The 14,553-nt window shown below is 41.1% G+C and overlaps 1 protein-coding gene across 1 annotated transcript; it reads left to right on the top strand.

Annotated features, from left to right (window-relative positions):
• Nucleotides 1-1,088: 1,088 nt before the first annotated feature.
• On the top strand, nucleotides 1,089-3,889 carry LOC306851761 (G-protein coupled receptor 87-like; the record flags this gene model as incomplete). The annotated part of the gene is made up of 2 exons (XM_079388194.1): nucleotides 1,089-1,441; nucleotides 3,289-3,889. 2 exons carry the CDS (start codon nucleotides 1,089-1,091, stop codon nucleotides 3,887-3,889), a joined length of 954 nt encoding a protein of 317 aa, XP_079244320.1.
• Nucleotides 3,890-14,553: the final 10,664 nt, after the last annotated feature.

The raw sequence follows: 14,553 nt of genomic DNA on the forward strand, positions 1-14,553 counted from the left end.
TTCCAACCTTACTGTTAAAGAGTGTAACTAACTCCCACAGTGGCTCTAATATGCAAATTAATCTTTCTAATCCCTAATCCCATTTCCATTTACCAAACAAACAAATATTATTATAATATTATTGCGTCTTATAAAACATTTGACAAACTCAAGATGAGGTTCCTTTTATTAAGGAAGTGGCAGACAGTGTTCATCTGTAGAGTCTCAAGATAGAGCGCTACGGTAAGTCTTGCTTTGTTTCAAGTAATGTGAAACTAGAAGTATCTCAGAAGTAGTTCTAAGTAAATTAATCCAACTCAAATTTTAATCATGATTTTCATTCTTCTCAATATAGCAAAGAGGGTTTGTGGCTTCATGATTCTCAGAATATAAAAGCAAAATGAGATGCGTTTTAGAACAGCATGAAATAAATCTATTGAACAACTGACCACAGAGAAAAATAGTATAAAAGAGTATCGTAATGAAAACAAAATGAATGAATGAATAATAAATAAAAGTTAGCATAAATGATCACTTGTGTGTCTCTGAGCTGTGAATTCGTTTATTCATACTGGCTGTGTGGTAAACTGTGGCCTTATTGAGGTTGAGGGTAGTGAACAGGAAACGAAGATACGTGGATTATAACATGAACATTATTTCTGGTGAGACTGTCAGACTAGGGGCAAAACTGGCAAAAGTATTGTCATCCATGAGTGTACAAATTTTTATTATAAACAATTGAAATCAGTACACAAAGTCAGATCAAACTATGGTAAAATTTCTGTTTTGGCTCTCCTGTAAAGTTGAAAAAAGTAACCAAAATATATTTTAAATATATGTTGTAAAGAGTAAATCTCTATGAAATATATTTTTGAAATGGAAAATATATTTAGTTTCAACCCTCATATACCAAAATATATTTCAAAATGTATTTCGGGCAAGAAAATACATTTCCAGTCTTAAAGTAGCCTACATTTAGACTAAATGCAAATATTGAAGGAATATATATTTATATATATAATACAATTGTTATATGTACAAATATATTGCAATCTCTCTTGCAGTGGGTACCAGTCTATTCCATTTCTGGTTCACTGTCCAGCACCATCATGGACCAAAACACAACCAATTCAACTGAAGGAGCTTGTGGCTTGTCTGAAATGCCAGCTCGTCCGTTCTTCCTATGTTTATACTCAGTGATTTTTCTGGCAAGCCTGGTGCTCAACAGCATTACAGTTTATGTGTACTTCTGCAAAGCTACAAATCCATCCAGCATCACAATCTATATGAAGAATCTGGCTATAGCCGACTTGTTTGTGTGCCTGTGTTTGATATTACGCATCGCTAAATATGCTAGAAATTCAATGGAAATTCAGCGTATCTACTGTAACTTTGGTGCTCCAGCTTCCTACCTCAACATGTACTCCAGTATTCTCTTCATGGGCTACATCGCTGCAAACAGGTATGGATGTTCATCCTTTTCTGGTAAAAAATATTTACTTGATTTTCAATTAAATTGTGACAGCTTAATGTCACGTTTTTGACGAGCTAACTATGTCTGTCTCTGAGTGACATAAATATTTATGCCATGAAATAACAATGTTTATTCTGTGAAATAAGTATAATGAACTGCGCAAAAATCATTTAAAATGTCTCCAGCATGTTTTATAATACCCAAAAATCAGTCATAGTTCAACCCTCATGCACGTTATCACATTTGTCAAAAACTATTACAACTGAAACCATTAATACAACACATGGCCATCAGTCACTTCATTGAACAGTAAATTAGTCCATCTTTTAACAGTTCTTAATACAGGTTTTGCAGATTTAAGTTTCTTCCTGTAGGACAGAATAAGATGAACTAAACAGTGATCAGAGAGTCCTATAGCTGCTCGTGGAGCCTAGTGATATGCGTCCTTTATCGCTGTGTAACAGTGATCCAGTATATTACTGTCTCTGGTGGGACATGTGATGTGCTGTCTGTATTTTGGCAGTTCACGGGAGAGATTGGCTTTATTAAAGCCCCTGAGAATGATTAAAACAGAGTCCGGGTGTTGTTGTTCTGTGTCTGTGATCATATCAGCGAGTTTCTGTAAAGCTGTGCTCACGTGCGCTTGCGACGGAATGTAGACACTCACGAGAATGAACGTCTCGTGAGTGTCTAATCATTTCAAATGTCTCCAGCATGTTTTATAATACCCAAAAATCAGTCATAGTTCAACCCTCATGCACGTTATCACATTTGTCAAAAACTATTACAACTGAAACCATTAATACAACACATGGCCATCAGTCACTTCATTGAACAGTAAAAAAAGTAAAGACAGCGGCTATTTACACTAAGTGCAAATAACAATAGATGATATTTATACGAAGTGCAAATAGCATATTTTTTAAATATGCTAAAAAGTGCAAATAGCAATGGATTCTATTTACACCAAGTGAAAATAGCAGTATTTTTTAACGATATGCTATTTATTATTATTATTATACATTATTTTTCAGATAAACAAGTATGTTAACTTAGCATGTTTCTTAAATATCTGCAAACATATTATGGTATTTTTATGCTTTAGTAGAGTCAAACTCCTACATACAGCACCTTTAACGTTTATTGCATATTTCAGTTTAATGAGTTTCATCATGATGGTGTTTAGTGCTTGTGTGTATGGCACTGTGCACCTTCTATATATGTTATTAATTAAAAGCTACTTGTGATGGGCTTTGGTTCATCATGTGACTTTCTCATCAGTTTATTTCAAAGGTACAAAGCAGATTTCAGTACTTCAATAAGTTGGTATTTCAACATTGTACCAGTTAATGAAATTACGGTATTTAACTGTAAATTTTAGATAAAACCTGAAATGTTGTTACCGTCTTTTTTTTTTTTTTACAGTTTTACAGCTGCTGTTTTTTTTACCGTAAATTTGACAGATTTCTTTTTTTTTTTTTACAGTGCAGGTGACAAAAAGTAACACGGAAGTAATGCAACACATTACTTTCCATAAAAAGTAACTAAATGCTAAACTAAGCTAATGCAATTAGTTACTTTTCATAGAGTAATGCAATTTTATAATGTATTACTATGTTTTAGCACAGCATAATAGGGTTGAACAGAAAATAAAAGAAAAAGACAAATTCAGCATTGTCAAATAAATAAAAAGTAACACCAGATTTTAATTTTATTATTGTTTTATTATCAGTAGCAAGTCATAGAGACACAAACAGCATTGCTTCCTGAGGATGGCCCTAGTTCTATATGACATATTTCTCTGTATACTACGATTCACTGATCTTTTGTTTCAGGTATATGAAAATCACACGGCCAATGGAGACTCACCCACTGCAAACAGTCCGTTCGACACGCTACATCTGCATCGTGTCTTGGGCTGTTCTGCTGTGCTCAAATTTAGCTTACGTTGCTGCTTTTCTCAGCGCTGATAAACAAACATCTGCCCACGGAGGTTTCGACTGTGACAGCTTTCATAACAGCTTACTCAAACAGATCTACTTGGTCTTGCAGATCACTATCTTTCCATTGTTTTTGTTGGTGCTGGTATCCCTGATTCTGTTCTACTGGTTGAATGTACAGAAGCTTCGTCAAGCTCAGCGCACAATGCCGGATCATCCTGGTAATGCTAAGCTCGGCAAGTCAAAGCGTAACATGCGAGTTCTGATGGTGGTTTTCTGCGTGTGTTTTGTGCCGTATCATCTGGTGAGACTGCCGTACATATTCATCAAACCCCTGCTGCAAGACTGCAGAGCACAGCAGGTTTTCTACATCCTGAAGGAGCTGACTGTCCTGCTCACAGTAATAAACGCCTGCTTGGATCCACTTATTTACTTTGTATTTTGCAAGAACTTCAGAGCACAGCTTAACCTGCAAAGATTTTGCCAGTCCGAATGAGATAAAGAGCTCTAGTAAGTTGAATTAAAGGGATAGTTTACCAAAAATGAAAATTCTATCATTTACCCACCCTCATGTTGTTCCAAACCTGTATGGGTCTCTTTCTTTGTATGTGGTAGCCATTGACTTCTATGGGAAAAAATTAAAAATACTCTGAAAGTCAGTGGGTACCAGTAACTGTTTGGTTAGCCACATTTCTTCTACAGTGTTCAGCAGAAAAAGGAAAGGTTTGTAAAAACTTGAGGGTGAGTAAATGACATTTACTCACCACTAGCAGCACCAAACAGAATTGCAAAAATAATATCTGTATTCAAAAAATATTTCCTAAGCACTTTATGATCATGTTCTTCAGTATCTTTTGAGAATGATCCAAAGAACATCTTGTGCTTCAATGGAGGCAAGAACATCTCACCGTTTGTAGAGTTCACATGATCAAATTTACTTAGTGACATAGAAATATATATATATATATATTTTTTCATTTCTTTTTAATTTTATTTTCTTCATTATTAATAAAAAATATAATAACACAAAAACTGCATTATGATGCTTCTTTATTAGTGCCTCATATTCCACAACTCTCAGCATGGGGTGAGAGAGGAATCCAGCTTAAACTTTGCTTGACAAACACAACATCCATATTGTCAGAGTACCACATGCCACATGACAGCTTTGTACCCTTTTTTCTGAGAGTGTGATAATTTTGTTTTGATTCTCTTGTTTTGAAAATGACTTTTCATAATGTTTCTGCAATGATTTGCTAAATTTTTAATAAAATTATAAAAATATATAATTTAATGTTTTATTACTTTTTAAATTAAATAAAATACCTGTAATATTATTAATTTTATATTACCTGTCAACATTAGCAGTTGCATCTTTCAAAGGCCTTTTTTGTTGCTCAAAATTAACTCTAATGTTAGTTAGCTTTTAAATGTTGTTGCATGTTATTTTAGAGTTTTGTTTATATGTGTGTATGTGTATTTACAGTGGTGTGAAAAAGTGTTGGCCCCCTTCCTGATTTTTTATTTTATTGCATGTTTGGTTAAGGTCAGTGTTCATGACTCCACCATAAGAAAGAGACTGGGCAAAAATGGCCTGCATGGCAGACGTCCAAGACGAAAACTGCTGCTGAGCAAAAAGAACATAAAGCTTGTCTCAGTTTTGCCAGAAAACATCTTGATGATCCCCAAGACTTTTGGGAAAATACTCTGTGGACTGACGAGACAAAAGTTGAACTTTTTGGAAGGTGTGTGTCCCATTACATCTGGCGTAAAAGTAACACAGCATTTCAGAAAAAGGACATCATACCAACAGTAAAATATGGTGGTGGTAGTGTGATGGTCTGGGGCTGTTTTGCTGCTTCAGGACCTGGAAGACTTGCTGTGATAAATGGAACCATGAATTCAGCTGTCTACCAAAAAATCCTGAAGGACAATGTCTGGCCATCTGTTTGTGATTGTCATGAATCTGGTCCATGCATTTCCGGTTAATCACCCACTCACCGCATGGACTCTTGCACTTCACTACAATCACCATCATTCATTGCACTGATGACACACACAGCTGTTTTCACTGATTACACAGCTGATCACACTAATCACTCAGGCTTTATAAACCATGGACTCCCTCTTGCTAGATGCCGAGTATTGTATTGTGTTTATCACTTTCATAGCGATAGCTACTCTACGCAGCCCAAGTCATAGTCATAGTCTTGCCTTGCTTTACCTTGCTTTACCTTGTGTGTTCTCTTGTGTTTTGACTCCTGCTCATGTTTTCTGGATTTACCCTTTGCCTTGCCATTCGGACTCTGTTTGCACCTTGTCAGGGATCTGCAAGAAATGGGACCCAGATGCAAATGAGCAGACAATGGTAATTTATTGACAAGACGTTGACTAGAAACAGCAGGGGGAGTGAGAAGTGAATCAGTCCAAACAGAGGGGCAGGGCAGACAACAATACAGGCAGGAGGGATGACCACTGAGCCAGTCCAAGGAGGCAGCGGACTCAAGCACAGAGGCAGCAGCTCCAGAGGAAGGCAGGAAGACAGGGACCCCGTAGCTTGAAGTGAATCTCAGACGTCGCACCAGTCTAGCCGCCGGGTAGCGACTCACAGAACCAGAGACCTGACTCGTGAGAGTGGAGAGCTGCTTCCAGGTGGTAGGGGTCAGAGGCCAGGGAATCTGGGTAAGGACAGGACAGGGCAAAACACAATAACACACAAGACAAGACTCAAGACAACACAACGACACAAGACAGACAAAAGAAAATCTAATCAAGAGAAAACACTAGATAAGAATACACAATCAAAAAACAAGAACTAGACAGAACTAGAGAAAACAAAAAAGGAACCGAGGATATAAAATAAGACAAGAGATCAAAAATCACTTGAGCTAGATCAAAGGATATCTTTAGGACCAAGAAACTGGTAGACACCAAAACGAACCAGCAAGGACACAAGGGAAAGGAACCCAATATAAAGCAGCAGAGCACACGAGGATCAGGTGAACACAATCAAGCAAACGAGGACTAGACAATGACTAAACAAGGGGGCGTGACCATGGGAAACAGGGAGGTTGGACAAGAGGAGCATGTGGCAAACACAAACAGAGACAGAGCCATGTGCTCAGACACAAAACAAACAAAGAAACATTGAACAGGGACAAGACAGACAAGACTGTCAGGGTAGGATCCTGACAGTACCCTCCCCCCAACGGACGCCTCCAGGCGTCCACACTGGGCAAAGGAGTCAAAGGGGGGTACCAACTGGGAGGGCGGGCTGGGAAGAAAACTTTGAGTTCCAGGGGGGCCCTTAAACATAGGGGGTGGGACTGGGGAGGAAAATACTCCAGGGAAATAGCTTGTGGCCGACCAGGGAGGTGTCGGCTTAGCGAACTCATAAGGCCTTGGTAACAGGGAGGGCGGGATGGGGACCTTGTTGGTGGTCCTTCTGGAGAAATTGGAGGCCTGTTTCAGTGGTGGAGTCGTCAAAATGGCCTTAGTGGTCTCTGGAGCCAACTCCTGACTGGTGACGGACCTTGGGACAAACTCGGGGGCCATGACTGCACTGGCAGGGAGGGTGCATTCTTGGAAAACAGGGTCAGGAGATGCAAGAACAGGCTCAGGTACAGGCTTGGAAGCACACTCCAGGGCTTCAGGGACAGACACTGGGCTTGACTCTGACGGGCCCTGTGGGACCGCAAGGACAGACTCTGGGACTGACTGGGGAGTGGCCACTGGAGGGCGCTCTGGAGGAGCGGGCACTGGAGCTGGAGCAGACACTGGAGGCTTCTGGACCAGAGCTGTGGCTGAGCGAACTGGCTGCCCAGGAATGGCCTCCATGGCCATTGCAGGAAGATCGGGCTGCTTGACATGGACCTTTGTGGCCGGGACGGTGGGAGCGGGCTGCTTAACAGCTTCAATGGTCGCAACAAGGTGAGCGGACTGCTCAGAGTCGGCCTGCATGGCCATAGCTGGGGGATTTGACCGCTCTGGGCAGGCATCTGTGACTGAGGCAGGAACAGTCTCAGAGAACAGAACTTGACAGACAGCATCCCCTTCAGTCATGACATGACTGGTTGGCAGTACAGATATGGCCTTCTTGGCTGTAGCAGGCAGATTAGAATGCTCAGGACAGGCCTTCAAGTTTGGAACCAGGACAGGCTCCGAGGACATGGCACGACTGACATGACTGCCGTTCTTGGGCGTGACAGGATTAACAGGTGGTTCAGGTAAAGTTACACGAACAGTCACAGATTCCTTCACTAGGGCAGAGACAACAGGTGAAGTGGGCAGCCAAGGGTGTGGTTCAACCGGGTTACATACTTCTGGGACCACTGGATATTGGACCATCAGAGTTGGTTTCTTCAGGACCATTGGACCTTGGGCCTCCAGACTTGGGTCCACCTGGACGACTGGACTAGGAACCTTCTCAGTCTGGTCCTCCAAGACCTCTGGAGGCAAGGCATCCTGACTCGAGTCATCCTGGACCACTGGACTTGGGGCCTCTTGACTCAGGCCCACCTGGACCAATGTGCCTGGGATCTCGTGGCTTAGGCCCTCTTGGACCAGAGGACTTGGGACGCCTTGAGAGGCAATGTCAAACTGCACCACCCGGGCCCTCCTTCGCTTTGGCTTCTGGGGGCACAGCAGTGTGTGATCAACTGCTACTGGGGAGGCGGCAGCAGCCGTGGCTGCTTCTGAGTTGACTATATTGAACTTAACCACATTTGAAGTTATTGCTGCTAATTTGGCCATCTCTGGGATGAAAGAATCTGACTTGACTGGTTCTGGACTGACTGGAGCAGGCTTGACAGGCTCTGGACTGACTGGAGCAGGCTTGACAGGCTCTGGACTGACTGGAGCAGGCTTGACAGGCTCTGGACTGACTGGAGTGGACTCAACTAGCCCAGGACTGGCAGGAACGGACTCAACTGGCTCAGAGACCGATGCAGTGTTCTGGGTTGCTTTCCTTCGTCTTGACCTACGCTTTATTGGAGTCAGAAGATGATCTGGGACTTGACTCAGCAAGGGTAAGAGAACAGGTTGGTCGCTGCAGTCTGGACCTGGGATGAGTGGAGAAGACTGGACAGGCCCAGGGATAACTGGAACAGACCTAGGATCCTTTGCCGTGATCGCTTCTACACTGACTGCAGTTAACTCCGTGGACTCGGAAACCGATACAGCAGTCTTAGCTGCTCTCTTCCTCCTCAGTCTACGTTTTAACGTAGGAGACTGAAGAGGGTCTTGAACTTGACTTGAAATGAGAGGGAGGGTGGCATGGTCTCTGCAGGCTGACTCTGGTGGTGTAAGGATCTGCCAATCCTTGCGATGGTGCAAATACTTTAAAAAGGTCCAATAATCTAGGCCTCTTAGTTGCTCCATCTCCCATTGTGGTAGGGGGTCATCCAAGCAGAGATTAAAAGCCTCCTTAAGAGTTGAGTCCGGGTACTCCAAGCCCCTTGCCATGGTCCAGAAGAATTGGGCAAATGAACCCACCTCCCGGCCCTGCTGGCGGAGCGATGCCACTGCCCGTTGGAGTTCCAGTCTTCCCTTGGCAGTACTGGGAGGAACAATACGGATGCTCATTGCTGGGTCCTGAACTGGCTGGTTCGTTCTGTCAGGGATCTGCAAGAAATGGGACCCAGATGCAAATGAGCAGACAATGGTAATTTATTGACAAGACGTTGACTAGAAACAGCAGGGGGAGTGAGAAGTGAATCAGTCCAAACAGAGGGGCAGGGCAGACAACAATACAGGCAGGAGGGATGACCACTGAGCCAGTCCAAGGAGGCAGCGGACTCAAGCACAGAGGCAGCAGCTCCAGAGGAAGGCAGGAAGACAGGGACCCCGTAGCTTGAAGTGAATCTCAGACGTCGCACCAGTCTAGCCGCCGGGTAGCGACTCACAGAACCAGAGACCTGACTCGTGAGAGTGGAGAGCTGCTTCCAGGTGGTAGGGGTCAGAGGCCAGGGAATCTGGGTAAGGACAGGACAGGGCAAAACACAATAACACACAAGACAAGACTCAAGACAACACAACGACACAAGACAGACAAAAGAAAATCTAATCAAGAGAAAACACTAGATAAGAATACACAATCAAAAAACAAGAACTAGACAGAACTAGAGAAAACAAAAAAGGAACCGAGGATATAAAATAAGACAAGAGATCAAAAATCACTTGAGCTAGATCAAAGGATATCTTTAGGACCAAGAAACTGGTAGACACCAAAACGAACCAGCAAGGACACAAGGGAAAGGAACCCAATATAAAGCAGCAGAGCACACGAGGATCAGGTGAACACAATCAAGCAAACGAGGACTAGACAATGACTAAACAAGGGGGCGTGACCATGGGAAACAGGGAGGTTGGACAAGAGGAGCATGTGGCAAACACAAACAGAGACAGAGCCATGTGCTCAGACACAAAACAAACAAAGAAACATTGAACAGGGACAAGACAGACAAGACTGTCAGGGTAGGATCCTGACACACCTCAATTGAATTATTGCTCTCGTACCTGGATTATCCCTTCTGTCAAACCCATTGGATATTGTACGCTGATCGCCGACCACGCCTGTTTACTTGAGTACATGTTTGCTGTTTGTTCAACCCTGCCTGTTATTGACCATGCCTGTAAATAAAAGCTTGCACTTGGATCCGCACGTCTCACGTCTTGTTCGCCCCATTACAGTGACCTCAAGCTGAAGAGAATTTGGGTTCTGCAGCAGGACAATGATCCAAAATACACCAGCAAATCCACCTCTGAATGGCTGAAGAAAAACAAAATGAAGACTTTGGAGTGGCCTAGTCAAAGTCCTGACCTGCATCCTATTGAGATGCTGTGGCATGACCTTAAAAAGGCGGTTCATGCTCGAAAACCCTCCAATGTGGCTAAATTACAACAATTCTGCCAAAATGAGTGGGCCAACATTCCTCCACAGCGCTGTAACAGACTCATTGCAAGTTATCACAAACGCTTGACTGCAGTTGTTGCTGCTAAGGGTGACCCAACCAGTTATTAGGTTTAGGGGGCAAGCACTTTTTCACACAGGGCTTTGGGTTTGGATTTTGTTTTCCCTTCATAATAAAAATCTTAATTCAAAAACTGCATGTTGTGTTTACTTGTGTTATCTTTGATTAATATTTAAATTAGTTTGATGATCTGAAACATTAAAGTGTGACAAACATGTAAAAACATGCAAAAAAATAAAAAATCAGGAACACTTTTTCACACCACTGTATATATATATATATATATATAATTTATATTATATGTAAATATATTTCATATATATAAACATACAATTTTTCTTAAATATACATGCATGTTTGTGTACTAATATATACATAACAGATTACACATGCATATATTATGTGAACAAAAAACTTTTATTTTGGATGCGATGAATTGCGATTAATCATTTGACAGCACTAATTAAAATGCTTATGTTTTAACCCTTGTGTGGTGTTCATATTTTTGTTATTCAGCCAGTGTTCGTGAGTCTGGTGGACCCCCTGCAGTTTTGGGAATTTAATTCAACACAATTAAACATGTTATGTTAAAATACTCAACAGATGTTTACTTCATCCCAATTACAAGCAATATAAACAGTATATATGGTTAATATTTGTAACTCTTTGTTAGATCACATTTATGAATTAAAGTGCTACAACCTTGTGCAGGGGCAGAAACACAATCCTCACACTCACACATACTCACACTCACACACACACACACACACACACGTTCCAGTGGTTTATGGAGACTCTCCATAGGCGTAATGGTTTTTATACTGAACAAACTGTGTGTGCAATTGCCCTACACCAACCCTACACCTATGCTTAGCCCTCACAGGGGACTTTGTGCATTTTTAGATTTTCAAAAAAACACCATTTAGTATGTTTTTTAAGGCTTGTTATATTACGAGGACATAGGCCGTGTCCTCATAAACCACCTTCATATTGTAATACCTCTGTCATACCCATGCCATTATACAAATTTGTGTCCTCATAAACCACATAAACATGCACACACACACACACGCACATACTCACACTCTCACAGACTCTCACACTCACACACTCTCTCTCACACACACACACACACACACACACACACACACACACACATACTCACACTCTCACAGACTCTCTCTCACACTCTCACACACACACACACACACACACACTCACACTCTCACAGACTCTGTCTCACACTCACACACTCTCTCACACACTCTCTCTCACACACACACACACACACACACACACACTCACACTCTCACAGACTCTCTCTCACACTCACAAACACACACACACACACACACACACACACACACACACACACACACACACACACACACACACACTCACACTCACTCACTCACTCACTAAAGCAGATCTCTTCATCTGATAAGGTTGACACACTGATATTGTATTTCAGTCATTTATTACTGTTTGGTTTCAGTGTGTGTCTGTGTGTCCATATTTGAAAATGTGTGTGTAGTTCAGAGAAACTCCTCCTTAACAGCAAACATGAGCAGAGTCTACCCCTCCTTTTCCTCTTCACTTGCACTCTATTCCTCCTTTCTGACAGAGAGTTTTATCCTGCATCTGCTCTGGAGTCTTGGAAGGAGCTACTTGAAATTTTTTGGGTAAAGGTTTTAGACATAATGTCACCTTCTCTGATCTGAGGAGAACTGGAGCTGCAACGGTCAGCCGATGCAGAGAGGAGGAGAGAGAGATCCAGGAAGGAAACTACAGGTGAGCAGAGAGAAAGAGAGAGATGAGATGCCAAATAACCCAGACAACAACTGTTAGACATAGTTGACAGGAAGTTGGAGTGTAGAGAGCATGCTTCTTTAGGCATGGATTTATGTGATTTTTTTTATTAATAACTGAAATAATGTTTACGCTACACCAAATACAGTACTCATCATTAACTAAGCATTAGCTTCTCATGACTTCATCATGTGTGTGGCCCCTCAACTAAAGTGGTGACTTGGTCCTTTTAAATATGGATAAACGGTGTGTTATTAATGATGGCATAATTGTGATATGACATGAATATGAATATGAACATGAAAGTTTAAGCTTTTGCACACAATAAACTATGGACACAAAAAGACTTTGATCTCAACTTTCTGCTTTATTCTTGAACAGCAACCCAGTTAACCCAGTTCTTAACACAATTAAATCAACAGCAATGCCTGGGAAGAGCTGAGAAGGAATTCAGTATATATACCATGAACTTTTAGTGCCTTTATCTGAAAACACTTAACAAAACCATAAAGCTGTTTAGTTCATGTAAATATCCAGCAAGGATCCATCATCTTTTTTCTTTAAGATAGCTGAAGCTTTAGGCTCCTGCTCACAAAAACCCCTGCAACTAACATATAATTCTGGTTTCTACACTCTATACCCTACCAATGGCTTACAATTATTATCTAACAGGGAAACTGGTGCCGAATGTCCTTTAACAAATGACCAAGTAATCCTTCCTTATGCTTGTTTCCAAGCCAGTATGTCCATTCTATAACTGCAAGATGCTCTTTCAAAAGCTTGGCAGTTCGGTTTCCCCTCAATCGCCAAATTATCGATTTGTATGTTAACCATGCCCTCTCCAAGTGCTAAGTGTGAGCTCCACTTACAGGATCAACAAACCATCTAGAATGATTCACGGTGAAATGCCTGTAGCCCAAGTTGGTGAGAGCACCCCTATGCTCTCCACTCATCACTAAGGATTCTTGTCCCAGGCTGCACATGCTTCACCACTAAGGGAATCAGATGGTCGCGGGACCTCTTCTTGACCAGCCTCAGAATAGGTCTTCGAGGCTTTTCTTTTACTCCAAGCATCCCAAAAACCCCATTTTTGCATCTCCAGGTGCTGGATATTCTCCCACGAGCATACTGTAAAAAAACAACATATTTTCTTAACATCTGACACTTCAATTCACCATTGTGAATTGTCATATTAGTCATATAGCCTGACCCTAAGGGCCCTATTTTCATTTCTATTTCTGTTCATTCTATTCATATTGGATCAATGCGTCATGTACAGCCAGTCACAAGCACAGTAACATTTTATATATTTTATTCTTAAATACTTAATTTAAAACATAAGTAACATAAATAACACAAAAAATGTAGCTCCGGGTCTGACTAGCATACTATCTGCAATTTAGTTGGCAACTAGGAAGCTGGGGCTGATATTGTTACACATTCTAGTATCAGAATGCAGCACAAACAAAGGAAGATAGTTTAAACATAATCCTTACATTTACATTACATTTAGTAATTTAGCAGACGCTTTTATCCAAAGCGACTTACAAATGAGTTCAATGGAAGCAATCAAAATCAACAAAAGGGCAATGATATGCAAGTGCTATAACAAGTCTCAGTTAGCCTAAAGCAGTACACGTAGAAAGGTTTTTATTGTTATATAATAAAAAAAAAAAGAAAACAGATACAAAAAGAATAGAGCAATCTAGTGTTAGTTTTTTTTTTTTTTTTTTAACTGTATAATAAATAAAAATAAGTATTCTAATAGAATACCTTTTGTTTATGGCGGAAGTTGCTCTCATCGATGACAACAAACTCCATTTCACCTCCAAGGCGTTGTCCTGCTTTGTTTTCATATTGCCTCATTGCATGTCTGCGCACTCTTCTTACACAGGATGACATCTTAGAGAGTGTTGCTGAGCTTTTAGCTATACCATCCTGTCTTCATATCAACCTGCCTCATTCGCAAGCCTTGAGAAAACCTGACAAAGAAGCAAATTTACTTGAATATTAAATATTTACCAAGCCGCATAGAAAGCATACACATGTTATAGACTAAGAAAAAATGTATTGAGTCTGTCATTGACCATGTGCCTTAATATATTGACAACTGCTAGACACCACCATCCACTGCACTGAACTCCACTGCAGTTTTACTGATCATGCTATTTAGGGAGGTCCAAATATTGCAAGCTTTGTGGCTTAAAGAACCAAAGCCTTCCAAATCTACGTGCCTATGTATATCTAGAGAGAGAGAGAGAGAGAGACAGGTGTGTCTATATCATTAATTATCTGAATGGATGATATAATTACCTGTAAAAAAAAAAAACATCCATGAAAGTAGGCTGCATCTTGACTTCTCAAAGATTGATCCTGATCT

This window comes from Barbus barbus (assembly GCF_936440315.1).
Source record: "Barbus barbus genome assembly, chromosome: 31".
NCBI lineage: Eukaryota > Metazoa > Chordata > Actinopteri > Cypriniformes > Cyprinidae > Barbus > Barbus barbus.